General features: G+C 68.6%; 3 protein-coding genes across 6 annotated transcripts; 2 read left to right on the plus strand and 1 right to left on the minus strand.

Moving 5' to 3' along the window:
* Positions 1 to 1,489: 1,489 nt before the first annotated feature.
* On the plus strand, positions 1,490 to 8,619 carry CERS1 (ceramide synthase 1). Of its 3 annotated transcripts, XM_040986221.1 has the most exons (7): positions 1,568 to 1,816; positions 3,812 to 3,971; positions 5,489 to 5,669; positions 6,483 to 6,644; positions 7,101 to 7,248; positions 7,578 to 7,687; positions 8,577 to 8,619. In XM_040986221.1, exons 1-7 carry the CDS (start codon positions 1,568 to 1,570, stop codon positions 8,617 to 8,619), a joined length of 1,053 nt encoding a protein of 350 aa, XP_040842155.1. The 3 variants fall into 3 exon arrangements, with proteins under 3 accessions (XP_040842156.1, XP_040842157.1, XP_040842155.1); XM_040986222.1 differs by lacking the exon at positions 8,577 to 8,619 and having other exon boundaries at positions 1,490 to 1,816; positions 7,578 to 7,696; XM_040986223.1 differs by lacking the exon at positions 8,577 to 8,619 and having other exon boundaries at positions 1,490 to 1,816; positions 6,528 to 6,644; positions 7,578 to 7,696.
* Positions 8,620 to 8,947: 328 nt separating this feature from the next.
* On the plus strand, positions 8,948 to 10,383 carry GDF1 (growth differentiation factor 1). The gene is made up of 4 exons (XM_040986234.1): positions 8,948 to 9,065; positions 9,114 to 9,392; positions 9,479 to 9,925; positions 10,070 to 10,383. The coding sequence occupies exons 1-4, from the start codon at positions 8,948 to 8,950 to the stop codon at positions 10,381 to 10,383; spliced, it is 1,158 nt and encodes a 385-aa protein (XP_040842168.1).
* A 900-nt stretch (positions 10,384 to 11,283) lies between these two features.
* On the minus strand, positions 11,284 to 24,230 carry UPF1 (UPF1 RNA helicase and ATPase). Of its 2 annotated transcripts, none has more exons than XM_040986382.1 (23): positions 23,850 to 24,230; positions 18,406 to 18,545; positions 17,935 to 18,024; positions 16,791 to 16,958; positions 16,530 to 16,710; positions 16,127 to 16,288; positions 15,960 to 16,044; positions 15,760 to 15,858; positions 15,467 to 15,575; positions 15,112 to 15,390; positions 14,873 to 15,037; positions 14,687 to 14,801; positions 14,443 to 14,586; positions 14,147 to 14,360; positions 13,525 to 13,642; positions 13,247 to 13,403; positions 13,031 to 13,173; positions 12,619 to 12,793; positions 12,444 to 12,525; positions 12,101 to 12,262; positions 11,780 to 11,997; positions 11,583 to 11,705; positions 11,284 to 11,384 (listed from the first exon to the last, which is right to left on the minus strand). In XM_040986382.1, exons 1-22 carry the CDS (start codon positions 24,072 to 24,074, stop codon positions 11,586 to 11,588), a joined length of 3,351 nt encoding a protein of 1,116 aa, XP_040842316.1. In that variant the 5' UTR covers positions 24,075 to 24,230; the 3' UTR covers positions 11,284 to 11,384; positions 11,583 to 11,585. The 2 variants fall into 2 exon arrangements, with proteins under 2 accessions (XP_040842316.1, XP_040842315.1); XM_040986381.1 differs by having other exon boundaries at positions 15,467 to 15,593; positions 23,850 to 24,105.
* Between the last annotated feature and the right edge of the window lie 3,102 nt (positions 24,231 to 27,332).

Genomic DNA, 27,332 nt, shown 5'->3' on the forward strand with positions numbered 1-27,332 from the left:
CTGCTGTGGTCAGCACTGAGGGGGAGGCGTGGCTGGGTGCCCCCCACAGCCACACGCAGCATCATTCACCTGGGCCGACTGTTGACCGAGCCTCGAGTCCCCACACCCCCACAGGACCCGTCACCTTGCTGTCCGAGCCGCTGGCCAGCCAGTGCACGTGGCAGGATTCGGGTCTGGGTGGGCCGCAGAAGAGGCTGTCGTGTGCTGACGGCTGCTGACAGGGAGGGCTGGGGGTGGGGGATAGGGTGGTAGGGTGGGGGGCTCTGGAGGGGGAGTGGCAGGGCTGGGGCTGGAGGCCGTGGGAAATGGGGCCGGGTCAGGCCGGGCTGCACGTGAGGCCCCGGTGCCCACGCCCGGGCCTCGCCTGTGCACCTGTGCCCATCCGCCCTCCTCCGCGTCCTGCCGCAGGTGCATGTCAGCACAGGCCGCAGCAGGCGCACCTGGTGAGAGACGGGACGCCAGTGAGGGTGTGACGGCTCCCTGAGACCCTGCCTGTGTGCCCGAGGGTGCCACGGCGGGCCCAAAGTCCCCTCACCTCACGATGGGGTGAGGGTTCAACACCTGCTGAAGGTCAGGCGCAGGCGGGGAGCCCCGTGGCCTTGGCCCGGGGCCAGCTCCCGTGAGGCAATGACCCGTGAGGTGCTGAGGTGACCTGTGAGGGCTGTTGTCTGGCTGGGTACATGTGGGCGGTAGCAGAGGTGGGTCTTACAAAAGATTTATTTATTTGAAAGAGATCATGGGCCCGGCACGGTAGCCCAGTGGCTAAGGTCCTTGCTTTGCACACGCCAGGATCCCATAGGGGTGCTGGTTCTAATCCCACCTAGCTCCCTGCCTGTGGCCTGGGAAAGCAGTGGAGGACGGCCCAAAGCCTTGGGACCCTGTACCCGCGTGGGAGACCCAGGAGAGGCTCCTGGCTCCTGGCTTCAGATCAGCTCAGCTCTGGCCATGGTGGCCGCTTGAGTGAATCAGCTGACAGGTTTTTCTCTCTGTCTCTCCTCTGCACATCTGACGCTCCAATTGAAAAATAAATAAATCTTAAAGGCGTACTGTGCCCATTGGCCGGCTCCAGGTGTGGTCACAGCAGCCAGGGCTGGACGCAGACCCGAGCCAGGGGCCGCCGTCTCCTGTGGGTCCTCTCCGTGGGCTCCCCGGTCACTGCCGCGTTACCCCGCTGGGTTCCCAGGGTCAAGGCGGTAGGTGAGGGTCGGGTAGAGGCCACCCCTTTCCTGCGAGAGCCCCCTCGTAGCCATGGGGTCCCCGGCAGCCAGCCAGCTGCAGGGCGCGGCCCCGTGGGCCGACGGGACGGACCCAGGGCCCGGAGGCAGGCTGCAGGGCCCGAAGTGGGTCGGTCCGGCTACAGCAACAAACAGCAGGTGCCTGGCCAGCTCCATCCACTGCGCGCTGGGAAAGCTAGCAGAGCGCGGGCGGGCGCGTGGTGGCCGCGCCCCCGCCGGGGCGGAGCTCGCGCCGGTCCGCGCGCCCACGGCCCAGCTGCGGCGCGTGACGCGGGGCGCGCGGCTCCGGCGGCCACCTCGGGCGGGTGCAGGCGGCGAGGCCGGAGGGCGGCATGGCGGCGGTGGCAGCAGCGGCGGGGCCCTCGGGGCCCGAGCCCATGCCCAGCTACGCGCAGCTGGTGCAGCGCGGCTGGGGCACCATGCTGGCGGCCGCGCGGGGCTGCGCCGACTGCGGCTGGGGGCTGGCGCGCCGCGGCCTGGCCGAGAACGCGCACCTGGCGCCGCCCGAGCTGCTGCTGCTGGCGCTGGGTGCGCTCGGCTGGACAGCGCTGCGCTCCGCGGCCACCACGCGCCTCTTCCAGGTCAGTGGGGCCGCCGGTCTGGACGTGGGGACCCCGACTTTGAGGAGGAGGGGAGGCCCCCAGACTGTGCTTTGCGCCCTTTCTCACAGTGCTGGTTGGGGACGAGGTGGGGACGGTGTCACTGCGACGTGGACACCTGGAGCTCCGGGCTGGGCCCTCCGGAGCCACCGCGCTCACGTCAGCGCACGCAGGGTGCGGGTGGATGCGGGGGTGTGGCCAGGCCAAGGTGAGCCCCGAGACAGTGAAGAGGTTGCCCTGTGCTTGCGGGGAACGTTCCAGACACGGGTGCGGAGGACCGCGGCAGGACCCTTTTACTGAGACAAAGGGTAGGGCGGGGGGCTCACAGGCTCAGGACGCGTTGCCAAGGGCTCGGTGCCAGGGGGCTCCCCGGCCATGCTGCGTGCTATCTGACGTCAGCACCACCCTGCCGGGCGCTGGGCCCCAGCAGGGGTCGCTCCCTTGGAGGGGACGGCCTCTGGGGGGGCTCCTGGAGCAGCATGCCCTCAGCCGGAGAAAGCCACCGCCCCATTCGGATGGTGGCCGTGCTGGTGACACTGTCCCCTGACCGCTCCTCCTCCATCCCCGCCTGCCGTGTCTGGGGAGGGGGTCGCTGTTGCAGGAGCTAGTGGGCAGACGGTGCCTGGCTGGACTGTGACCCGGTCAGCCGCCCCAGTGTGGCTGGAGAAGCTGGAGGGTGAGGGGACAGAGCCGGGATCAACAAAGGGGCCTTTCTCTGCAGCCTGGCAAGAGGCGGACCCTTGTTGGTGCCAAACGGGATGGTGTGTTCTGGCGGCCCGCTGAGCCCATGTCCCCCACTCACCAGGGCCGAGGACCCCTGCTCACCTCTCCCCACCCCTACCCGGCTCGCTGCGGAGGGGAGGCGGGATGACCGGGTCAGCCCTGGTCCTTCCCCATCGAGCTGGGGCAGGGAGGGCGAGGGGAGGCCTGGGGTGGGGATGCTGTGGGAGGCCGCGGCCTCTCCGGGGCTGGCAGGGAAGAGGGCAGCAGTGGTTCCCTGCCCGAGCTGCCGGGGGAACCTGCCGGGAGGGACAGCACAATTTCCCTCCGCAGAAATGAGCCCCTGGCTCCCCGGCCCTCCCTGGCCTGGGTGAGGCCGTTCCCAAGAAGTGGGCGGAGGGCCGTCCGGGCTCCCAGTGCGCATCTTCTTGGCAGCAGCCTGGTTGCCAGGGGTTACAGGAGCTGGCTCTGGCTGTCTCCATGACAACCCCGGGGTGCTCTGGGCACCCGGCCCCCTCAGCCTTGGAGCAGAGCAAAGGGGCGGGGCCGCGGCCTGGCCACGCGGCTCTGGAGCCCCGCCCCTGGCCACACCCACCCGGCCCCGCCTGACACACCTGGACAGGTGCGCCTCACCCTGGCGTGCCACGACCTCGCCAATATTCCTTCCTTGGGCCTCGGGCGCCTTCCCACTCCCATCCCGCGCTCGCCCCCACATCCTAGCACCTTGCTCGTGCTTACTGCTGTCCCCCAGCACCCCTCTTCATGACTCCCCAACTTGCCCCTCTCAGGATCCCCCACCTATCTTTCCTGCTCCCCCAAGCTCCATGTTGCCTTCGTGGACCACCGGTGGCCCCTCCCACCTTCTCCTTCAGCCTCTGCCGTCCCTGACCGTGGCACCCCCTCACCACCACCACGGGGAGGCCTGTTGGCCGACCCCACGGAGGTCCCTTGCTGTCAGCCCCCTCCTGGTAGGGGGCTTCCTTCTCTCTTGCCACTCACAGTCTGTCCTCCCGCCCTGCCCCGCGGTGGGGGTGGGGGCCGCCTCCGAGGCCCGACAGCTGGTGTCTAACTTTAGCCCTTGGCACCTGCTGCTAAGATTCTGGGCTCTGGTGACGCTCCAGTTGGCCCTGGAGGCCGGGCGCTCCTGGGGGACACCTGGCCTGCGAGGTGGGTGTCTTCCGCACCCTGGAAGGGACAGCCCTTAGTCCTCGCCCGCCTTTTCCAACCGGCTGCCTCCCCCCACACCCCTCCCTGCAGCCCCTGGCTGAGCGGTGCCGCCTCCAGCCCAGAGATGCCGCCAGGATGCCCGAGAGTGCCTGGAAGTTTCTCTTCTACCTGGCGTCCTGGACTTACAACACCTACCTGCTCTTTGGCACGGAGTACCCCTTCTTCCACGACCCGCCCTCTGTCTTCCACGGTAGGGGCCCTTTGGGGTAAGGGTGGAGGGCCGCACATCCCAGCAGCCGGTTCAAGTCCCGGCTGCTCCACTTCCAATCCTGTGCCTGGGAAAGCCCACGTGTTTGGGTCCCTGCCGCCCACAGGGGCAGCCGCTGCTGGAGCTCCTGGCTCGGGCCCGGCTGTTGTAGCCATGCAGGGAATGCAGCCATGAATGCAAGGTCTCCCTCCATCCCAGAGACACAAGCGTGGAGCTGTCAGACCAACACCTGCCTTGCACTCTGATCTCTTTGAGAGAACCCCCACCTGCTGGGCCACTTCCCAAATGGCAGTAACAGCCAGGAGCCAGGAGCCTCTTCCAGGTCTCCCACGCGGGTGCAGGGTCCCAAGGCTGTGGGCCGTCCTCCACTGCTTTCCCAGGCCCCAGGCAGGGAGCTGGATGGGAAGTGGGGCAGCTGGGACATGAGTCAGTGCCCGTGTGGGATGCCAGTGCCAGAGGCAGCAGCTTCACCCACTAGGCATGGCGCTGGCTCCTCCACCAATTCTGATTGAAAGGGCGAGTGTGCTGTGGGCACAGCCGTGGGACCAGGAGGTGGCCCGGGTCGGAGAGGCGGCATGTGAGGGTTCCACGCTGCTGGGTGGCGTGGCTCTGGCAGCAGCTGGTCAATACCTTGCCCCCTGGGTCTAAGGAAGGTGAGAGTAGGGGAGCAGAACTCGGGGGACCCTGAGCCCGTCCCCCTTCATGGATGCCAGGGGCGGTCCCCAGGGGTTTCAGCACAGAAAGCGCCTGCAGCAGGAGCTGGGCGCGAGGCTGGGTGAGCTCAGGCGGAACGGGATCGGGGTGGCCCCAGGGTGCTGTGACGAGCGAGGGGAGCTGGGGCCTGGGAGCCTGCTCTGTAAGCGGACAGCCTGCCCTCGGGGCCGGGAGCAGCCCCAGGGTCTCACTGGGTGGGTTCAGGGCTGGGTGGGGACGGGAGTCGGTGGTTTGGTAGTTCGGAATTGTGAATATGGCGTAGCCATGTTCCTCCTGGAGTGGTGAGGGTGCTGACTCAACAGGCAGAGTTTAGTTTTCTTTTTGTAAAGATTTATTTATTTTTATTGTAAAGTCAGAGATATAGAGAGAAGAGGAGAGACAGAGAGGAAGATCTTCCATCCACTGGTTCACTCCACCAAGTGGTCACAACGGCCGGAGCTGAGCCGATCTGAAGCCAGGATCCAGGAGCCTCTTCTGGGTCTCCCATGTGGGTGCAGGGTCCCAAGGCTTTGGGCCGTCCTCCACTGCTTTTTCAGGGAGCTGCCCAGCTGGGACTCGAACCGGTGCCCGCATGGGATGTGGCCTCTGCAGGTGGAGACTGCACTTGCTAAATTTTGGCTCCCCCCCCCCTATTTTTTTAAATAAAAATAACAGTTGCTTGTGACAACTGCCAGGTGGAGAATGGAGAATGGACGGGAGCAGAGGCCACACTGGCACTCGGAGGTGGCGCTGGGGGCAACACCTAGGCTGCCGGACACAGTCTGACCCCATGTGCCTTCCTCCAGGCTGGACGCCGGGCATGGCCGTGCCCCGGGACATCGCGCTCATCTACCTGCTTCAGAGCAGCTTCTACGGCCACTCCATCTACGCCACGCTCTACATGGACGCCTGGCGCAGGGACTCGGTGGTCATGGTGCTGCACCACGTGGTCACCCTCCTGCTCCTCGTGTCCTCCTACGCCTTCCGGTGAGCGGCACACGGCCAGGGCGGGGAAAGGCCATGGGCGGACAGTCCCGGTCAGCCACGGGCTCTCCGGCTGCCTGCAGGCGTGCCCAGGCGTGGGGAGGCAGGCCGGGCCTGGCAGGTGCACGCCCTGGGCAAGCTGGGGTCTGGGCAGGGGGTCGTCCCTGCGGGGAGGGGGCAGTGGTCCAGGTCCCGTGTGAGGGTCCCGTGTGGGGTCCCCGTGTGAGGGTCCCGTGTGGGGTCCCGTGTGAGGGTCCCGTGTGAGGGTCCCGTGTGAGGGCCCCGTGTGAGGGTCCCCGTGTGAGGGTCCCGTGTGAGGGCCCCGTGTGAGGGTCCCGTGTGAGGGTCCCCATGTGAGGGTCCCCGTGTGAGGGTCCCCGTGTGAGGGTCCCCGTGTGAGTGTCCCGTGTGAGGGTCCCCGTGTGAGTGTCCCGTGTGAGGGTCCCCGTGTGAGTGTCCCGTGTGGGGTCCCCGTGTGAGAGTCCCGTGTGGGGTCCCCGTGTGAGGGTCCCCGTGTGAGGGTCCCCGTGTGAGGGCCCCGTGTGGGGTCCCCGTGTGAGGGTCCCTGTGTGGGGTCCCGTGTGAGGGTCCCATGTGAGGGTCCCGTGTGAGGGCCCCGTGTGAGGGTCCCGTGTGAGGGTCCCGTGTGAGGTTCCCGTGTGAGGGTCCCCGTGTGAGGGTCCCCGTGTGAGGGTCCCAGTGTGAGGGTCCCCGTGTGAGGGTCCCGTGTGGGGTCCCTGTGTGAGGGTCCCGTGTGAGGGTCCCGTGTGAGGGTCCCTGTGTGGGGTCCCCGTGTGAGGGTCGCTGTTCCCCCAGGTACCACAACGTGGGCGTCCTGGTGCTCTTCCTGCACGACATCAGCGACGTGCAGTTCGAGTTCACCAAGCTCAACATCTACTTCAAGTCGCGCGGCGGATCCTACCACCGGCTGCACGCGCTGCTGGCGCTCGTGGGCTGCGTGAGCTTCAGCGTGGGCTGGTGAGGGCGGGGCCTGCGGGAGGGCGGGGCCTGGCAGAATGGGCGGGGCCATTTCGTTCAAGTGGGCGGGGTCTTCCTTTGCTCACCAACCTGACAGCAGGGAAGGGGAGGCTGAGTGTGTGTGTGTGTGTGTGTGTCCATCCCGTGTGTGTCCATCCCGTGTGTGTGTGTCCATCCCGTGTGTGTCCATCCCGTGTGTGTGTATCCATCCCGTGTGTGTCCATCCCGTGTGTGTGTCCATCCCGTGTGTGTCCATCCCGTGTGTGTGTGTCCATCCCGTGTGTGTCCATCCCGTGTGTGTGTGTCCATCCCGTGTGTGTCCATCCCGTGTGTGTGTGTCCATCCCGTGTTGTCCATCCCGTGTGTGTGTGTCCATCCCGTGTTGTCCATCCCGTGTGTGTGTGTCCATCCCGTGTTGTCCATCCCGTGTGAGCCCGTGGCCCGCCCTGCCCGCAGGTTCTGGTTCCGGCTCTACTGGTTCCCGCTCAAGGTGCTGTACGCCACGGCGCACTGCAGCCTGCGCGCGGTGCCCGGCATCCCTTTCTACTTCTTCTTCAACGGCCTGCTGCTGCTGCTCACCCTCATGAATCTCTACTGGTTCCTGGTGCGTGCCCCCGTCCCCGTGCCCGTCCCCGTGCCCCCTGTGCCCCCGTCCCCGTGCCCCCTGTGCCCCTGTCCCCGTGCCCCCTGTCCCCGTGCCCCCCGCCCCTGTGCCCGTCCCCGTGCCCCCTGTGCCCCCGTCCCCGTGCCGCCCACCCTGTGCCTGCCCCCGGGCCCCCCATGTCGCCCGCCCCCATCCCCCCATCCCTGTGCCCCCCGTCCCCGTGCCCGTCCCCGTGCCCCCCGTGCCCCCCGTGCCCCGTCCCCCGTCCCCGTGCAGGGCCTGCGGGCTGGGTGCCTGTGTCTCACCCGCGCCCCTCTCGCACCCCGCAGTACATCCTGGCCTTTGCCGCCAAGGTGCTGACAGGCCAGCTGCGGGAGCTGCAGGACCTGCGTGAGTACGAGCCCACGGAAGCACGGAGCCCCAAGCCCAGCAAGGCCGAGTGAGTGTGCCCGGGGAGGCAGGGGAGGCAGGGGAGGCAGGCACGCTGCAGGAGGGCGGGCAAGCCCAGGAATATTCTGGAAGGTGTTGATAAGGCAGCCCCGCCCCCGCAGCTCCGCCAGTCTTGACGGGATGGGGTGAGGCGAACATGAGGTGCGTGGATTCTGAGACTCGGCCAGGCGGGTTAGGTCACTGCGCATGCCACGTCAGAGCCCGGGGTTCGAGTTCCGGCAGCTCCCTTCCCTGCTCGTGGCCCCTGTCCCCACACGGAGACCGGCGGGAGCTCCGGCTGCAGCCCTGGCTGGTGCAGGCGCTCGGCAGCTGATCCCTGTGCGCCTGCACGGCCGGCGGTGGCAAGGATGACATGCCATGCGCACCCCTGCGCTGGCCCTTGGGGGGCGTTGACCCCCAACTTTCTGAGGCCTCCTTGCACTAAAATACATGTATATATTGGGAAGGCAGAGTTCCAGAGGAGCGGAGAGCGCTCCCCGAGCCGCTGGCTCCCGCCTCTGCACCTGCCTCTCGGGTCTCCCCTGTGGGTGGCGGGGGTCCGAGCCACAGGGACCCCCACTTGCGGCCTTGCGCAGAGCTGGGCTGGGAGCCGAGCTGGCTCCCTGTGGGACGGTGCAGGCCTGAGTCCAGCGTGCCCGGCACCAGGTGGTCCGTCTCCACCAGCCCCGTGCGCACAGCTCGCGTCTGCAGAGCGATGCAGCCTCCGGGTGCTTGCTGGTCCGCATGGCGGGCAGCAGGCAGGGGTGGCTCACCCGGGCCGGGGAGCCCCTGCACGGTGGTCTGGGGTCCCAGGGGTGGGGGGCAGGTCACGACCCCGGCCCCGGGCGGGAGGAGCCGCGCTGCGCCTCCTGGGCTGAGCTGCCCGGTGCCCCCTGCAGGAAGCCCCTCAAGAACGGCTTGGTGAAGGACAAGCGCTTCTGAGGCTCCGCCCACCGCCGGCCCCACCCACGGCCCCGGCCACGCCCACCGCAGGGCCGGACCACGCCCACCGCCCTGACCAAGGCCAACAACCGGCCTAGGTCACGCCCACGGTCCTGACCACGCCCCCCAAGACAAGGTCACGCCCACAGGCCTGACCTGGAGACTAGGGCGCAGGCCACGCCCCAGGATTCCCGGCCACGCCCCTCGGCGGCTCTCGCACACCCTCGGCCCCGCCCCCGCAGGCTCCGCCCCGGTGGGCCCCGCCCCCGCAGGGGTCCCAGGCGCGGTCAGCGCTGCCCACTCCGGCCGCGCGTCGCCAGCGGGGAGGATGCTGCTGCCCGCTCCCAGCCGCGCCCGGGGCCTGCTCCTGCTGCTGGCGTTGCTGCTGCGCTCGCCGGCCCCCGCGGGCGCCCCCGGCCCCGACCCCGGCCCCGACCCCGGCCCCGGCCCCGACCCCGGCCCCGACCCCGGCCCCGACCCCGACCCCGGACCAGATCCCGGCCCCGGCCTCGACCCCGGCCCCGACCCTGAGCCAGACCCCAGCCCCGAGCCAGACCCCGGCCCCCGCCCCGGCCCCGCAGCCCTGCTCCGCGCCCTCGGGCTCCGCGACGCGCCCCGCGCCGCCCCCACGCGCCGGCCCGTCCCCCCGATCATGTGGCGCCTCTTCCGCCGCCGGGCCCCCCGGGAGGCCGGGGCCAGCACCCCGCGGCGGCCGTGCCACGTGGACGAGCTGGGGGTCGCCGGCAACATCGTGCGCCACATCGCGGACCCCGGTGAGTGGGGAGCGGGGGTCCCCGTCCTGGCCAGCCCGCGCCCCGCCGGGGTCCCCACGTCACCCCGTCCGTGCCTTCCCCGCCAGGTGCACCGGCGCGGACCGCGTGGCCCGCCGCGCCCGCGGGGCCGTGTCCCGAGTGGACCGTGCTCTTCGACCTGGCGGCCGTGGACCCCGCCGAGCGGCTGAGCCGCGCCCGCCTGGACCTGCGCTTCGCGGCGGCGACCCCGGCCCTGGCCCCGGCGGGCGGCTGGGAGCTGAGCGTGGCCGGGCCCGCCTCCCCGCCGCTGCGCCAGCCGGTGTCCGGCCTGGAGCGCCCGGTGCGCGCCGAGCTGCCCGCCGCCTGGGCCCGCAACGCCTCGGCGCCCCGCAGCCTGCGCCTGGGGCTGGCCCTGCGCGCCCGGGAGCCCGCGGCCTGCGCGCGCCTGGCCGAGGCGGCGCTGCTGCTGGTGAGCCTGGACGCGCGCCGCTGTCCCGCGCCGGGCCGGGCCAGGCGCCAGGCGGAGCCCGGGGGAGCCGGGGGGCCCGGGGGACACGGGGGGCACGGGGGAGCCGGGGGGCACGGGGGAGCCGAGGGGCCCGGGGGACACGGGGGAGCCGGGGGAGCCGGGGGACACGGGGGAGCCGGGGGAGCCGGGGGTCCCGGAGTGCCCGAGGGGCGCGGGGGTCCCGGGGCCGGCTGCCGCGCGCGCCGCCTCTACCTGAGCTTCCGCGAGGTGGGCTGGCACCGCTGGGTCATCGCGCCGCGCGGCTTCCTGGCCAACTTCTGCCAGGGCGGCTGCGCGCTGCCCGCGCCCGGGGGCCCGCCGGCGCTCAACCACGCGGTGCTGCGGGCGCTCATGCTGCACGCGGCGCCCGGCGGTGCGGGCGGCCCGGCCTGCTGCGTGCCCGCGCGCCTCTCGCCCATCTCCGTGCTCTTCTTCGACAACAGCGACAACGTGGTGCTGCGCCACTACGAGGACATGGTGGTGGACGAGTGCGGCTGCCGCTGAGCCGGCCCGACACCCCGACACCCCGAAACCCTGACACCCCGTCCCCGCTGAGCCCCGACACCCCGACACCCTGACACCCCGTCCCCGCTGAGCCCGACACCGACCCCCGACCCCGCTGAGCCCCGACCCCAACACCCCGGGGCGCCCCGACACTCCCGCCCCCTCCCCCGCGGAACCCCGACCCGAGCGAGCGCGAGAAAGCAGCCCGTGTTTGTTGTTAACATTTTATTGGTGACAAAGAGCTTAAAACAAATGGACCAGAAACCAAGTGCCGTGGCCTCCGTGCAGCCGCCCTCCTCGACCGGCCGCGGGCGGGGTGCGGGACATGCTGGACAGTCGGGGCCGCGAGGGGCTGGGGGCCGCTCCGACGGGGCCCACGGGGTCCACGCGCCCCGCTCGCTCCTCTCCCCCGCGCCGGGAGCCCCTCCGGCCGCGCCCCTCGTGGTCCGCGCTCCGCGGCGCCGTCCACACTCGCTGCACACGGGTCTCGGAGACAAACTCGGCAAAGTGTGGCTTTTTTTTTCTTAGCACTTCTTGAAAGAATCTCTCGGAAAAAAAGAAAGAAGGCAAAAGAAAAAGAAAAACAAAAAAAGCAAAACGAACCAAAAAACAAACGGAAACCCCCCTGAACCCCCTAGTTTGCTTCAAATGAGCCCGGGAGGCCCCGCTCCTCCGGGCCGCCTGCGCGTGGCGGGGGGCTCGCCGGCTCCTGCTAAAACGTAGTCCCTTCCGTGCAAGAGGAAGCACAGAGCACGGAGCACTCGCTCCCGGGCCGGCTCCTCCGCCGCGGCCTCCGGGCTGCGCGCCGGGCCGCCTGCCGTCTCCCTCTCCTCTGGCGCGGGCTGCGCGCTCGCTCCGCCGCGGCTCTCCTGCTCCTGCCGCCCGCACGGCCGCGCTCAGTTTTAGCAGTGGAGAACAGGTATCCGTTTATTTTTATTGTTTATTACCCAGAAGACGACGCCGATGGACTAAGCCTCGCAGCTCAGCTCTTCCGCTGCCACCTGTGGGCCGGGCGAGGGGCGCCGGTCAGGGTGCTCGCCGCCCGTCAGGGGTGCTCCCGCCCGTCAGGGGTGTCCCCGCCCGTCAGGGGTGCTCGCCGCCCGTCAGGGGTGCTCCCGCCCGTCAGGGGTGTCCCCGCCCGTCAGGGGTGTCCCCGCCCGTCACGGGTGCTCCCGGCCCGCCCTGGGCGCCCCGCTTGCCTTCTAGTACTGGGACAGCCCCGTCACCCCGCCGTGCTGGTAGGCGCGCTCCCCCTGGTAGGTGGAGTCTTGCGACAGCGCCACATCGATCTGAGATTTAAATTCGTCACCGAGGTAGCTGTCCTGGAAGACGAGGGGGGTGAGCGGCGGAATGTTCTGGACCCGCTCCCGGCAGGCGCGGGTGGCCGGGGACTCACCTGGGACAGCTCCGGCTGCGAGAGGCCGGGCTGGCTCATCTGGGAGGGCTGGCTCATGGAGATGTAGCCCTGCGTGAGCGCGCCCTGCGAGAAGGGCTGCGACGCCACGTCCTGGCTGGCCTGGCTGCTGGGCAGGGTGGGCTGGCTGGGCCCCGGCAGCCCAAAGCGGTTCTTCTGGCGCCCCCCACGGCCGACCTTCCCTTTGGGGGTGCCCCGGCCTGCAAGAAACAGCCCCGTGTGACCTGGAGGGCGTCCGGGCGATCACAGCGCAGGGCCCAGCTGGACACAGGGCGCTGCCGGGCCTGCGGGCACGCGGCTCACCTGCGGCCGGCCCGTTGGCCTGCCCGAAGTAGCCCGGCGGCGGCATGGGCGGCATGACCAGGTTGAAGGGGATGGGGATGTTCATGGCGGCCACGTGGCTGGGCCCCGCGCTGATCATGCCGATCTGGTCGTGCGTCTGGAAGTACATGTTGGAGGGCCGGCCTGCGGGACGGCGGGTGCGTGAGCCGGAGGAGCAGCGGGAGGAGCCGGAGGAGCAGCGGGAGGAGCGGGAGGAGCTGGTGGGCGGGGCGGGCCCTCCCCTGGGGTCAAGCAGGGCTCAGAGCAGAGAGATGGAAGGTTCTAGGCCCGCAGCAGGGGGCCGGGCGGGCGTGGGAACGCTCACCCTGGCTGCTGCGGTCGTACACGGAGCCCGGGATGATGGCCTCGCGGGCGTCGTACATGGCCGTGCTCATGAAGCGGGCGCCCTGCGGGGCGGCAGGCGGGGAATGTGTCACCTCCGTGTCGCCCGGCAGGGCTCCGGGCCAGGCCCGCCCGTGCCCCCGTGCCCGCACGCCCACCGGGTTGATGGTGTTGACCAGCTTGCGCGGCTTGCTGAACTGCATGAGGCTCTCGCGTAGGTTGTTGAGTGGCCCCTCCACCAGCACCTTCTGCTCCTTGTAGTAGTTGAGCAGGTGGTTCCACAGCGGCTGCTTCGACAGCGCCTTCGGGTTGCCCACGATGATCACGCCGTACCTGCCCGGCCCCGGGCGTGAGTGCGCACACCCAGCACCCCACGGGGCACACACACACAGGCCCCCCGAAAGCCCTGCTGGGAGCCCCTTTGCCCCACCACTGACCGGAGACTAAAGGCTGGGGTGGCACCCAGGACCCAGCGTGGCATGTGCGGGGCGGTCGGCACTGCCGTGGCCCGCGGGCACCCCAGCCTGCCGGCCTCTTGCTCTGTCACCCCGGGGGCCGCGCGGGACGCACCTGGCTCTCGTCAGGGCCACGTTGAGGCGCCGCGGGTCGTTGAGGAAGCCGATGCCCTGGTGCTCGTTGGCGCGCACGCACGACAGGATGATGAAGTCCTTCTCGCGGCCCTGGAAGGCGTCCACGCTCGCGATCTCCACCTCCTGCAGGGCGCAGCCGCGTTAGGGGGCGCCAGGGGCCGGCCATGCCCCCCAGGCCCGGGCCCAGCCTGCCCACCTGGTAGAGCTTGGTGTGCAGTGAGCCGCTGAACTGCATGTACTGCACCAGGTAGGAGCGCTGGCCCTCGTACGGCGTGATGATGCCGATCTGGTCCGGCTTGGCGCCCGCCTTCAGCAGCTTCGTGGTGATCTTCTCCACGTTGGCCGCCTCCGTCCTGCCAACACGAGGCCACAGCGCTGGGCCGTGCGCCTCGGGGCGGCCCCACGACACCAACGCGCTGCCTGGCATGCCCTGCCCTCGGCGAGCACCCGTGCCCAGCCCTGGCTCTCACTCACCTGTTGAGATAGGAGGTGCCGGAGCTGGCGATCTCCTCCTGGCCCTGGGTCACGTAGAAGAACATGGGCTTGTCCGGCTGTGGCCACTGGAAGTCAAAGCCCTTCTTCACACGGTCAGCTGTCCCGGGCAGAGGAGAGCGTCACTCAGGGCTTTCCCGTCGCCCTTCTCTGCCCTGCGCCCGGCAGGGACAGCAGCTTCCGCTGGAACTGTGCCGGGCAGGAAGCAGCACGCCCTCTAGCCTTTCTAGAAGTTCCCTGCCACCTCAAAGAACCCTTCCCGTCCTGCACCTGCTCCAGGAGCGGAGTGCGGTGCCTGCCCAACACCCATCAGGACCTGCTGCGCGGCCAGGACAGCACAGCCGCGCGTGGGGGCTCCAGCCGGTTCAGCCAGTCACTTGGAGCCTCCCCAAGGCCGCCCCGCATCCGCTCAGCCCTGTCAACCCCCACTGTGAACCCTGACGCTGTGCGCTTGCCAGAAACAAAGGCCCTCCACGTCGTACGGCGGGTGACGTTCCTCTGCTGACAGCAGGGCCCGCCGACCCCTAGCGTCTGCCCCAGCCCACCCCGCTGGGTCTGCTGCCTCCCGGTGCCCACCCTGCCCCAGGCCGGCCTGGCACGGCACCTGCGGTGACTCCATTCTGCAGCGAGCCCTCGTAGAAGATGTTGGACGGGAAGGCGCTGAGCGCGGGGTGCATCCGGTACTGCACCTGCAGGCGGATGGGCCGGATGCCCAGCACCACCAGGCGCTCGAACAGGGACTGAGAGAGCCCGGCCTTGGCCGCCTTCTTGCACATCACCACCGGGCCCAGCTGGCAGTGGTCGCCCACGAGGATCAGCTGTGTGGGAGACGAAGGCCTCAGCGCCCGCAGCACCCGCAGCGCCCCGGCCAGCAGGGGCCCACTCCCGGGCCGGGCCTACCTGCTTGGCGCCGAGCACCACGGGCACCATGCACTCGGGCTCCGTGGCCTGCGTGCTCTCGTCAATCAGGATGGAACGGAACTGCATCTTGGCCAGCCGGGGGTCGCCGGCGCCCACGCAGGTGCAGCAGATGACGTCAGCATTCTGGGGGGGAGGGCGGTCAGGGGCAAGCGGGGCCTCACCCCCTCGCGTGCCCGGACTAGGGGACAGGACACGCGTGCATTTCCACGCTCCGCGCACTCACCATGAGCAGCTCGCGCTCGGCCGTGCGCTTGAGGGCGCGGTAGCGCTTCTCGTCGGCCGACGACAGCTCCCCGGTCTCGTCCTTCAGCTGCTGCAGCTTCTGCAGCTCGGGCATGCTGCGGGGCGCGCGGGGTCAGACGGTGCCCCGCCCCCTCGTGCCCGCCCGCCCCTGCCCGCCCGCGCCCACCTGTCCATGTTCCTGATCTGGTTGTGCAGCGCCAGGAAGGACACGGGCGAGTCGATGGCCTCGCGGCTCTTGGCGCACAGGCGCACCACCTTCAGGCCCGTCTGGTGGATCTTCTCCGTCAGCTGGTCCACGGCGATGTTGCTCGGGGCACACACCAGCACGGGCCTGAAGGACGCGGGGCTCAGGGTCTGCCGGGGGGCCCCGCGCCCCTCCTCCCCCAGCTCGGGGCGAGCACCCACCCGTTGCCCTGGCGGGCCAGGTGGTAGACGATGGTGGCCGACGTGACCGTCTTGCCAGTGCCGGGCGGGCCCTGGATGAGGCTGAGCGGCCGCTGCAGCACCGTCTTCACGGCGTACACCTGCGAGTGGTTGAGGTCCGGGAGCCCCTGCGCCGTGAAGCGCTTGGGCAGCTGGCACTTGACGATCACGTCCTCCACCTCGTGGCCCAGCAGCTTGTGGTAGATGTAGCCGGACACGGAGGTCTCGTCCACGGCGAACGTCTTGAGCGCGCTCTGCATCCTGCGGGCCGAGCAGGGCTCAGGCTCGGGGGCGGCGGGGTCCCACCGCACCCCGCCCCGGGGGCGCCAGCCCCTACCTGTCGAAGGAGGTGGACTTCCACACGAAGTCCACCTGGAAGTTGTGAGTCACCTCCACGGGCGCGCCCACGCTGCTGCGCAGCTCGATGGCGATCTCGTCGCCGTAATCTGGGCGCTGAGTCAAGTCCGCGTGCTTGTCAAGAACCGACAGCCTTCCTGAGGCGCCCACGCCTCGACCCGCGCGACACAAGCACACGCGTGGGCACACACGCTCGCACGCACACACGCGGCCACGGCAGAGCAGGGGAGAGCGCGTGGGGACCCCCGGGACCCCCGGGCACGGGAAGGATACTGTCAGGGACCTTGATCACGTGGCCGATGCCCTTCCACAGGGGCGCCAGGTCGCCTTTGTAGCGCAGGCAGATCTCGTCCCCCTGCATGAGCCGCATGTCTGGGGCCGGGAGGGAGGGAGGGGGTGGTTAGCGCCGCCACCGCGCCGGCTGCGGTCCCGGGCAGCAAGCGGGCAGAGGCGACCGGGTCGGGCCGCGTTACCAGAGTCGGTCTTGGGCAGAGTGAAGTAGGCGATCCTCTTCTTGTTGAGGCCCAGGTCCCACCTCACCGTGATGTTGTCCTGAGTCTGAACACGCAAGACGGGAGCCCCGGTCAGCCACGCCTCGGCCCACGGGCGGGACGGGCGCTCGCGGCCGCCCCCAGCTCACCTGGGACTCCTTCAGCTTCTTGTCGTAGTCGGCCTCCAGCTTGACGAGCGGCCCGAAGATGTTCTGGTACTGGTAGGCGTCCTCGTAGCGCAGTAGCACGTGCTGCGGCTCCTCGTCCACACCCGGCTTCTCCAGGTCCTCCAAGGTGGCCGAGGGGTTCTCCTGCGGGCGACGCGCCAGCCCCGCTCAGCCTCCAGCGCCCCGACTCGCAGCCAGCAGCACTTCCACACCAGGCCGCAGCCCCTCACTAGCCCCTGCTCTACCCGGGGACCCCAAGGGGGTGGCAGGGTGAGGAGGGCAGCCTGTGGCTGGCTGGGAGGTAGGACTCCAACAGCCAAAGGCCGCCGCTAGGGGCCCAGCCTGTGGACGGGGGCTCCCCCGGGCCGCTAGGGGCTCCCCGCACCTTCCACAGCTCCTCCAGCTTGTTGATCTGCTGTGCCGTGATCTGGCGTGCCCGCAGCTGCTCCTGCTCCGAGGGGATCTTGACCAACCAGGACAGGAAGCAGCGGTCCTGGATGAGCGGCTGCCACTGCGAGCTGTCCCAGTTGATGTCTTTTAGGCTGCTCTGGCTGGCGCACGGCTGCCTGTGGGGGTGGGCACAGAGGCCCGTGAGCCCGGTCTCCGGCTTGGGCGCCGCCCGCCGCCCGCCCGCCGCCCCACTCACCGGCAAAGCAGCACCACCACCGAGTCAGCCTTGGCCGGGATGAAGCCCAGCAGGAAGACGTTGCGGCAGCCGCAGTTGTAGCATTCGAGCACCGTCTCCCCGAGCGGCCCGTCCTTGTGCAGGGTCACCTCCTTGCACTTGGCCCGCACCAGGTGGTTCACGATGTGGCTGTGACAGGCAGCGGGCAGTGAGCGCGGCCCCCTGGCCTCAGCACGCAGGCTCACACCTCAGCACCCCTGGGACCAGGGGAAGCTCCCCATGCCTTCCACGGGGCACAGGGCTCCCCCAGTTGCGACTCCATGTCCCACGGCCTCTGCCCCTCCTGCCCTGGGCTTCCAGGGACTCAGGATTGTCGTCTCTAGAACCTTCCAGCCCAGCACGGCTGCCCTGTGGCCGCCTCACGTGGGACCAGGAGCTGGGGCTGGCCTGGGACGGGTTTTAAGTAACAGCTTTCTCAGGCTTAAGGCCGCTGCAATCACTAAAAACATTCTGGAAACAGAACAGGAATGTCTGCTACCGTGAAGACACTAGTCTTGTACAATCTTTGAAGTGGACCACAAGCCCCCGGGGCAGGCACTTGGCTTGGCAGCCCACACTCTACAGGACAGCTTGGGGTCAGTCCCTGGCCCAGCTCCCCCGGCAAGCACCCCCGGTGGCAGACGACACAGCTCCCGGACGTGGGGCCCTGCTGGGGAGTGACCCAGCGACGGGAGGAACCGGTCCCTCTCCGGCTCCATGTTAACCAGGCCGGCTCAGCCTGCATTTCTCCCAACCACCTACACAGGGCGCCGCCAGCACCCCAACTTGCCATCAGGGACCCCGGCCGGCCGTCCCCACCGTCCACCCCATCCCAGCAGCCGCTGGTGGCAGGTGTGCTCCTGTGGGTTCCGCGCCGTGACTCAGAGCTGGCCTGCGTCCGCCTCCGAGGCACCAGGGCCAATGTGCCCCAGCAGGGTGGCAGACAGCCCCCAGCTCCCGGCAGGACCCACGGAGGATGGGGACGGGGAAGCCGCTCGCACAGCCCGTCTGCTTCAGGCTGGGCCAGTTGTGGCCGAGAGCGGCAAGGTTTGTCAGCGGCGCTGAGATGGGACTGCCCCTCACAGGACACCCTGGGCGCCCCCCAACTGGTGGAAGACCTCCCTACCTGCCGGAGGTGTTCCCGCGGCCATTGCAGAACCACTTCTTGCTGGTGTTGCAGTAGACCACACAGGCCGGGTCGTGGATGCCGCAGTAACTGCAAAGGCCCCGGCCGGCTCACAGCCCGCTCCAAGCGCCTAACTTCTCAAACCCCACAACCCAGGAACAGAACCGCGCCCAGTCCCTGCACAGACCCCCAGCCTCAGCCCCGTGAGCCAGGGCATAGCCCCCCAGGAGCAGGCAGCCCTCTCGGGAAAGCCCCCCACCCGGGCTCCTAAAACACCAACGAATAAACGAAACAGACCAACCCCCTGTGTGCGGGGGGCGGCCTGCGATCTCCAACAGCAGAGACCCCCGGCTGCAGCGAGCTGCGGGTGGGCTCAGGCCACGCACGGGGGCCGAGAGTCCCAAGGGAAATCCTGCCACAGCCCTGGTCCCACCGCGGAGACACGACGGCAGGCGGCCAGCGCGCGCTCACCTGCAGGCGTGCACGGGCAGGTCCTTGGTATAGTACGAGTCCTCCTCGTCCTCCTCGAAGTTGAGCTCGGCCAGCAGCTGGCTGGTCTTGGCCACGCTGTCGTCCACAGCGCCATTCTGCAGGATGCCCTCAGGGCCGACCTGCGGAGGAGCCAGCTCAGCCAGGGCGGCCGCTCCACACCCCGTGGGCTGGCCTGCCACCACTCTCCTCCACAGCACACCCGCCTCAGGCCGGGGATGCCCACCCAGCGGGTCGCAGACCCACAGCTCCAAACACAGAAAGCAGTAACTCCTGGGGGGCCGGCACAGACACAGTAAGCGGGCCCTCCACCTGCAGTGTCAGCATCCTACAGGGGCGCAGGTTCTAATCCCGGCTGCCCCACTTCCCATCCAGCTCCCTGCCTGTGGCCTGGGAAAGCAGTGGAGGACGGGACCCTGCACCCGCGTGGGAAGCTCCTGCCGTCGGCCTGGCCCAGCCCTGGCTGTTATCATGGGGGAGCGAACCAGCAGACAGCAGATCTGACTCGGCCATTCAGACAATAACCAAGTTTTTAGAAACTTGGGCAGCAGTACTCCACAGATTTGCTTCACAACCCTGCCGGCGAACAGGAGAACCTCCCGGCCACTCCACGGAGGAGAGGGCACAGGGCTGGCCATCCCCTGCCCGACCATCGGCAGGACAGTGACAGGGTCACCTGGAGGTTAGCCCTACGCAGGCACTGCCCATGGCCCTGGCGGGTCCTCAGGTGCCAGGCCGGGCCAGTGGCTCTCAGGCCCCACTGAACACTGTACACAGGGCACGAGGACCTGCCACCGGGCACACAGGGTGCCCAGCCCTGCTTACGGCGGGGAGGGGAAGGCGGATCCACTTCCCCAGGCCACAAGCAGGGAGCTGGATGGGAAGTGGGGCAGCTGGGACATGAACCGGCGCCCACATGGGCTCCCGACGCCTGCAAGGGGCGGGATTAGCCAACGGAGCCATCGCACTGGGCCCAGAATTCCCCTGTCCAGGCGCAAGGCTTGCAGTTCTGACGAGCAGTGGAGGCCACACCCCGACTCCCCCACACGGCAGCCCTGGGCTCTGGGCCCCTCAAACCTCCCCTGGTTCTATCTCCATAGAAAACTCATGCAACCATCGCATGGGCTGTCCCCCCACAGACATTCCCAGCAGGGCAGGCCGGGCCCGGCACCCCAGGAAACCATACCAGCTCAGGGCTGCCTGAGCAGGGCCAGGTGCTAGCTCCCGGCTGGCACCAGTGGGCACACACAGCCTGGACCTCCACTCAGCTCCCCTGCCCTCTGGCCAGCCCCTGCACCTGTGGGGTGCACCCGCTTTCTCATCAAGCCGCTGCAAGGGGCAGAGGTCCAGGGCCAGCCAAGTAGGGCCCTGGTACTCCCACGGGCCACCCAGGGTCAGGGCCCCTGGCAGGACTGGCCAGTCTGAGGACGGGGTCAGACTCAGGGAACCTCTGTACTCTGCAGAGGAGGGAGAGCACCAGGAGTCAGACCCGGGGAGCTGGCTGGGCGCCCGCTGCACACCACAGCCCCGCCCCCAGCTGGGCACCTGCACGGAAGCAGGGTCAGGTGTGTGCGTGGCCACTCCAGGGCAGGGCAGGTGCCAGGGTCACTGGGGCACAGGAGACAAAGTCCCAGGGCCAGAAGGGGCCTCCCGGCAAAGGCTGACAGGGCAACACAGCTGTCCACACCCGGCGGGGAGCAGGAAGTGCCACAGCAGGGGTCTGAGCAGGCACACAGTGCAGCGAAGGCCAGGCCGGGACACCTGCCACTGCCAGCTGGGCCTCTTGGCTCAGTGGCACCGGGTGCAGGCCTGCCCTGAACACATGGCCGCAGACCCCGAAGCCTCTCCCCCTGCAGCCCAGCTCGGGAACACCACATCCGCCTCCACACTAGGGGGGCACAGGGTGAGCATGGCAGACCACAGCCACATTCTGCACACAGACACCTGGGGCACCTGCCCACGGCCAGGCTGGCTACACAGACACCTGCTCCCTCCGGCTTCTCCCGCGGCCAGCGACACTCCTGGGCCTTAGGAAGAGCTGCTGGGGTGGACAGGCAGAGGGGGACTCATGTGCGGTTTCTCCTTCGCAAGTCCCACGGGGGACAGAAAGTAAGAGCAAGCTAGCAGAAGGTGGGGCGTGTCCGACCCTCGTCACAGCGGGGACATGGCACTTCCCAGCCCTGCCCATTCGGCGGCTTCCTGCGCCGCGTCCCCGCCCCCACCTCCCCTGCGGTCCCAGCCAGGACGTGGCCGGTGGGGCCTCCCAGGCCGGGGTGCAGGGCACTCTGGGAGCCACCGGACCCACATCTGCAGGGCACGGGCAGCACAGTGCGACAGCTTCCCGTCCTGGGGCCCCCGAGGGCTTACGGGCAGCCAGCCCGAGCACGGCCGGGCCGAGCCAGGGCACATGAAACCTGGGCCGGCGGCTGCCCCCAGGGTTAGACGGGACCCCGCCAGCCCCAGCCCCCCCGCCAGCCGAGCGAGCACTCAGCGAACGCCCCCAAGACAGTCCGCACTTCATACACAAACACGCCGGGGCACTCCGGGATAGGCACCACGCCACCTGCACGGTCACCGCGGTGACTGCCAGCCGACTAAAGTCCCGGGGACTGTGGGCCAGCTCGCCCATGCCCAGGGACCAGCACACCTCCGGGGGGCACCTGGCCCTCCATGTAAGACACAGCATGAGAGCTTGGCAACATGGCTCACTGGCGACGGCCTCAACTTGCAGCCACCAGGATCCCACAGGGGCACCAGTTCGAGTCCCGGCTGCTCCACTTCCCACCCAGCTCCCTGCCTGGGGACCCTGCACCCGCGTGGGAGACCCGGGAGAGGCTCCTGGCTCTGGATCAGCTCAGCCCCTCGCAGCCACTTGGGGAGTTAACAGTAGACAGAAGATCCTCCTCTGTGCCTCTCCTCCTCTCTCCCTATATACATATCTGACTTTCCAATAAGATAAGTATTTAAAAAGGAGATAGCTGGAGGAGTGGTAGGCCGACCATGGTGCTGCTCCCCGACGGGTCCAGCTCCCCGCCTGGGCTGCGGGGAAGGCAGCACAGGATGCTCGTGCCCCGAGCAGAGAGACCCGCAGCAGCTCCAGACCCCCTTTCGGGGACTTAATTCCCTCAGAGTCTGCTCGCAAATATCAATCTTTAAACACCAAAACAAGACCCCACTTGGGAGCCCTGCCAAGGCACCCACCCCGGGCACCCCGGCCAGGCATCGGGCACGAACCAGCACAGACCTCTCCCTTCCTGCCTTTCAAATAAGAAAAGTCAGGGGCCCATGCTGCGGGTTAGCCAGTTAAGGCTCTCCCCATGGTGCCAGCATCCCCCAGGGGCGCGGCTCCACTTCCCACCCAGCTCCCCGACAAGGGGCCTGGCGAGGCAGCGGAGGCCGGGGGGCCTGGGCCCTGCTCCCGCTGGGAGGCCATCCTGGGAGCCGGCCAGCAGCTGCACCATGTCTCTCTCTTCTAATTCTGCCTTTCCAACTAAAGCAACCCGAACCTCCGGCCTGCCTCGGCGGCCAGTCCCACCAGCAGAGCCCAGCAAGGCCCAGGGCCGTGCACGGGAACTCCTGGGCAGCCACAGCCACTCCACACGGGGCCTGGTGGGCACGCCTCTCACCGGCATCCCCAGCGGCCCCCCAGCCCTGGGCACACAGCATCACTCACACTCGGTGGCCCCCCATGTCCAGGCGGGGACCAGCCTGCACGGAGGACCATCCCTCGCAGAGCGGACACAGCGGGAACCCGGCCGCACACCTGCCCGCCAGCCCCACCCCCTGGCGCCTTCAAGGAAGCCGGCTACAGTGAGTCAAGGCTCGCCTCGCCTAGCAGCCACTGCGAGCAGAGCGGGTGGGCGAGCACCCACGAGTGACTCACCCACGCCCCCAGGACGCAGGGCGAGCAGCGCCCCAGCATGCACTCCCACACCTGGCACCGGTGGAGAATTCTGGAAGATCCACTGCATGCAGAGGATGGACAGCACGCCGGGCAGCAGCCCCCAACTCTGCCACCACCCCCCCAGGCACCACAGGCCGCTACAACCCCACAATTCCACCCGCGACAGCCGCGCGCCCGGGCACCCCTCCCCAAACAAACTCAGACCCCAACTTTCCGGGGCAGGACGGCGTGGTTACGTAACAGGTTGGTTTCAGGAGGAAACGGCAGCTCGGGCAGGCCGTGCACCTGCCTGGGCCTGCAGCCAGCCCCCCAGGGCGCGGGGACCCCGGCCAGGGGCCAACTGCCCAGGGCTCCCGGAGGCCCCACGGCCCAGGGCAGCCGGGCACACAGCCACAAGACGGGTGGACCCCGGAAACAGCCTGAACCCTTGAAAAGTGGGACTCGGGCCAGACCCGCCGGAGCAGATGGAACCAAGCAGGGGCGCTCGGGGTCCGGCCTGGGGTGCGGATACAGGTTGGGGCTGGGATTAGGGGTGGGGTCCGGGTTGGGGTTCAGGCCGGGGTTGGACTGGGATTAGCTTGAGGTCCAGGTCCGGATCTGGGTTACGGTTAGGATGGGGATCAGGGTCAGGGTCGGGGTTAGGGTTGGAATTAAAAGTCGGGGCTTGGGATGGGTTTAGGGTTGAGATTAGGGTCCAGGTCCGGGTTAGGGATTAGGGTTTGGGTCCAGGTTAGGGGTTAGGGTTAGGGTGGGGATAAGGGTCCAGCAGGAGTCTGGGTTAGGGCTGGGATTAGGGCCCAGGTTGGGAATAGGGTCGGGGTCAGGATTACGACCAGGGCCGGGGTCAGCAATAGGGTTGGGGTCCAGGTTCAGTGTCGGGGTTTAGGATTAGAGCCGGGGTCCGGGGTGAGCAGTGGGGTCGGGGTCCGGGTTCGGGGTTCAGGTCCGGGGTGAGCAGTGGGGTCGGGGCCCGGGTTCGGGGTTCGGGTCCAGGGTGAGCAGTGGGGTCGGGGTCTGGGTTCAGGGTTCAGGTCCGGGATCAGCAGTGGGGTCGGGGTTCAGGTCTGGGTCCGGGTCCAGGGGTCAGCATTGGGGTCTGGGTCCGGGTCCGGGGTCAGCAGTGGGGACGGGGTTCAGGTCCGGGGTGAGCAATAGGGTCGGGGTCCGGGGTCAGCAGTGGGGTCAGCATGGGGTCGGGGTCCAGGTCCCGGCCCGGGGTCAGCAGTGGGGTCGGGGTCCAGGGTCAGCAGTGGGGTCAGCAGTGGGGTCGGGGTCCAGGGTCAGCAGTGGGGTCGGGGTTCAGGTCCGGGGTGAGTAATAGGGTCGGGGTCCGGGGTCAGCAGTGGGGTCAGCATGGGGTCGGGGTCTGGGTCCGGGTCCGGGTCAGCAGTGGGGTCAGCATGGGGTCGGGGTCCAGGTCCCGGCCCGGGGTCCCCGCCTCAGGCCCGCACCCCGCCCGGCCCGACGCGCCCCGGCCCACCTGCGCTTCCGGCGGCGTCCGCCATGTGCCGGGCCCCCTCACCTGCGCGTCCAGCTGTCCGGCCGCGCCGCCCGCGCCCGCTCCGCCGGGGCCGCCCGCTCCTCCCGCGCCGCCGGGGCCCCCGGGGGGCGTCTGCGTCTGACTCGGGAGGGTGAAGTCGGTGAACTCGAACTCGGAGCCCTGCGTGTCGGCGCCCAGCAGCTCGGCCTCCTCCGTGTCCAGGAAGGTGAGCGTCTGCGAGCTGGGGCCGTACGCCTCCACGCTCATGGCGCCGGTGGGCGGCCGGCCGGGCCGGGCCTCCGCGTCCCCCGCGCCGGCTCCGCGCCGCACTCGAGCCCGCCGCCTCGCCGAGGCCTAGGCCGCGAGGCCTCCTGGCTCGGCCCGCCGCGCGCGCCCGGGCCCGGCCCGCAGCCGCCGCCCGCCTCGGAGCGGAGCCCCGGCCGCCCGAGGACCGCGAGCGCCCCGCCGCCGCCGCCGCCGCCGCCGCCCCGAGTCCCGGCCCCGCGTCCCCCGACGACCCGGGGAGCCGCCCGCCGCCAACTCCGACAACCCCGGCCAGGAACCGCCGCTCCGCCGGCCGCCCTGCGCGTGCGCGTGCGCGACTCCGGCCTCGCCGGCGCCACGGCGCGTGCGCGAGCCCGCCGCTGCGCGCAGGCGCGCCGGGCCTCCGAAGTCGCCCTCCCGCCCTCAGAGACGCCCGGAGCCGCGAGGCGAGGCCCACGGGAGCGGCGCGGGGACGCCGTCTGCGCACGCGCGCGGCGAGGCCGAGGCGGAGGAGGCGGGGCTTGCAAACGGACGGCGTTCGAGAACTTGACGCGACCGCAAACCGCTGGTCGGCGACGCCCGTGAGGGGGGCGTCCCGCGGGGGTGCCCACGTCACTCCGGGGGCCCCACGTCACCTCAGGGTCCCCCACACCTCTTAGGAGGGTCCCCACGTCACTCCGGGGCCCCCACGGCTCTTAGGAGGGTCCCCGCGTCACTTTTGGGGGCCCCACGTCACTTTAGGGGACCCCCACGGCGCTTAGGAGGGTCCCCATGTCACTCCGGGGGCCCCATGTCACCTCAGGGTCCCCACACCTCTTAGGAGGATCCCCCAGGCCTCTTCAGGGGGTCCCCACGCCGGCTTCGGAGGGTCCACAGCCCACCCCGTAGCCCCTCAGAGCTGGTCCTCGCCAACACGCTCCCCGTGCCTCAGTTTCCCCGTGTGTAAAAGGCAGTGAGGACGCCCTGGCGTCTGTTTGGGGACACGTGCAGACCCCGAGCCCCCAAACCCCGCACTCACACACTGGGGTCAGATGCACCCCGACCACCAGTATGGCATCCGGGCAAGTTCAAGGCAAGCACTTGGCCCTCTAGGCCACCACACCAGGCTCTAAAAAACGTGTTTATAATGTTTACATCCTGTAAAAAGTATGTGTTTAAAGCAAACAAATGTGGATTATTTCTAAGTAAATTATTAGGATTTTTTGTAATTATTTTGGTCATCTTTACATAGCTGATTAGGGCCCAGAGGGCCGAGGGTTTCAGGAAAGTGGGTAAGACCATGGTTTCCACATTATGATTTTTCCTCTGTATCTGGGGGAAGTGGGAGATACAGGGAGAATGCCCCCTCCCACCCACCCCCGGCCCCCGACGTGGGCATGCTCCGAGGGCACTGCTCAGGTGGTTTCGACAGTTCAGCAGCTCTGAAATGCTGCCAGTCTCGCCACGCCACGCACGGTGAAATCTCCAGAATCCACTGGCTGGCACAGTCCACCTTAGCGTCGCGGCTTGCCAGCGCATGGCTGGGGCAGATGATCGGTTCCTTCTGCCCCTGTGGTGGCACCAGGTGCCCTCTGCAGGTTCCGATGGGCCGCCATGTCCTCCGTGTGCACCTGGACGTGCTGCTCGGGCCGAGCCTCTGGGGAGCCCCGGCTCACACGTGCACCCCACGGTCAGACCCCGGCACCTGCGCTTCTCTCCGTGCTCGGGGTTCTGGGGTCGGCCGCTCAGCTGGAGGGATCCCCAAAGAAACTTTGAGGTGATCCCAGACCTGGTTCTTGTGTGTGCTTGCCAGTACAGGGTCGGGCAGAGTCCGTCGCCCCAATCAGCTTATGCACATGCTGGTCATTGCAATTGCTGCGTCCGTTCTGTTTCCAGCCCTGTCTTCCACGCGAACCTATGGGTGTTGCGGTCCAGCCCGATTCGCACACTCAGCCCTCGCACAAACCAGTGGGAGCTGCAGCCTAGCCAGAGCAACCCGCAGTAACCCCCACCAGGCCCACCCCTGCCCTGGTGCCCGTGCCTGCCAGTGTGTACGGCAGAATGGTCCAGTCTGCCCCACATGCCATTCAGTTCTCTACTGTCAGTGGGCACTGAAGCCTGGCTCAACCCAACCTGCCCCGCTATGCAGCCCACACACGTGCTGGCAGGCGCTCTTCCGTCCAGCCACCCCGCCCCAGTCCTGGTTTTCCTGCTGTCCTGTGGGAGTGATAACCCAGGAGGGAGGTGCCCACCATGTCCCTGCTGGGCCCCCTACCAACCCAGAACATGCATTCTCCAGGTGGTTCTGCAGTTTAACTAGACAGAATTAGCCCCCAGTGCCAGCCTCTGCCAGCTGATGCTGCGGCAAAGCCCCACCAACATTCACCCATTCTGATTTATGCTTGCAGCAGGAGGAACAGTCAGCCAGCCTGGCCCTTCCCTGACCCAGCTCACATGAGGCCCACAGGTGCTGTAGCCTTGCCTGGTCTGGTCTCCCATCCCAGCTCACGCTCTCCAGTGGGAGTGGCGGTCCAGCAGGGAAGCCTACATTCCCCCTGCCGGCTTTGCCTCCTCCCTCCCTGGTGCTCACGTGTGCTGCTCGGGCGCTGTGGCCCAGTCTGGTACGGCCACTTCACCTTGGCATTTGCCAGTGGGTGTTGTTGCCCGGCCCACGCCCAATTCCAGCCCCTGCTGGTGAGGGTGACTGTCTAGCCCATTCGTAACGCGCACGGGTGTTGCTGCGACCGAACCTGGCCGACCCACACTCTGTTCTGGTGCTCAGATTTGCCTGTGGGTGATGTGAACTGGTTCAGCCTGGTCCGCCCCGGCCTGTGTCCCGCCCCTGGCCCGGGCTGGGCTGTTCCCTATAGAGGTTCTTCCACTCACCTGTAGGGACCGTGTCCTGCCAGAGGAGTTTCCCAGGCTCCTCCATCAGAACCCCTCCCAATGTCAGATCTCACACACACCAGTGGGTCCATGGGCCAGCCCTACTTCGTCCACCTGCTGGCCTGGCAGGAACAGTGGCCTTTCCTGACTGGCCTTCAACCCATTCCGGTTCTTACTGCTGGATGTTTCAGCCCAGCCACGGCTCGTCCGTACCCAGATACAGCTCACACACGGCTCGGTAGGGGCAGAGACCTAGCCTAGTCCGTCCCACATCTACCCTGGTCCTCCGGATGGTGCTGGAGTCTTGCCCGGCTTGGTGCGTCCAGTCCCAGTTCACACTTGGGGCACTGCAGTCATATCCAGACCAGAACGCAGACCCCACTCTGGCCCCTGCGC

Source organism: Ochotona curzoniae, unplaced genomic scaffold, assembly GCF_017591425.1.
Source record: "Ochotona curzoniae isolate NIBS_2020 unplaced genomic scaffold, NIBS_Ocur_1.0 contig_4502, whole genome shotgun sequence".
NCBI classification, from domain to species: Eukaryota; Metazoa; Chordata; class Mammalia; order Lagomorpha; family Ochotonidae; genus Ochotona; species Ochotona curzoniae.

Bases quoted from the DNA above. Each gene is read 5' to 3' on its own strand.
- CERS1 (XM_040986221.1), top strand. From the start codon at position 1,568: ATGGCGGCGGTGGCAGCAGCGGCGGGGCCCTCGGGGCCCGAGCCCATG. The intron at 5,670-6,482 runs GTGAGCGGCACA...CTGTTCCCCCAG, and splicing joins GTGTCCTCCTACGCCTTCCG to GTACCACAACGTGGGCGTCC. The intron at 6,645-7,100 runs GTGAGGGCGGGG...CCCTGCCCGCAG, and splicing joins GTGAGCTTCAGCGTGGGCTG to GTTCTGGTTCCGGCTCTACT.
- UPF1 (XM_040986381.1), bottom strand. From the start codon at position 24,074: ATGAGCGTGGAGGCGTACGGCCCCAGCTCGCAGACGCTCACCTTCCTG. The intron at 15,594-15,759 runs GTATCCTTCCCG...ACAAGCACGCGG, and splicing joins CGTGATCAAGGTCCCTGACA to ACTTGACTCAGCGCCCAGAT. The intron at 14,361-14,442 runs GTAGGCCCGGCC...TCTCCCACACAG, and splicing joins TGGTGCTCGGCGCCAAGCAG to CTGATCCTCGTGGGCGACCA.
- GDF1 (XM_040986234.1), top strand. From the start codon at position 8,948: ATGCTGCTGCCCGCTCCCAGCCGCGCCCGGGGCCTGCTCCTGCTGCTG. The intron at 9,066-9,113 runs GCCCCGACCCCG...ACCCCGGACCAG, and splicing joins CGGCCCCGACCCCGGCCCCG to ATCCCGGCCCCGGCCTCGAC. The intron at 9,926-10,069 runs ACGGGGGGCACG...GTCCCGGGGCCG, and splicing joins AGCCGGGGGGCCCGGGGGAC to GCTGCCGCGCGCGCCGCCTC.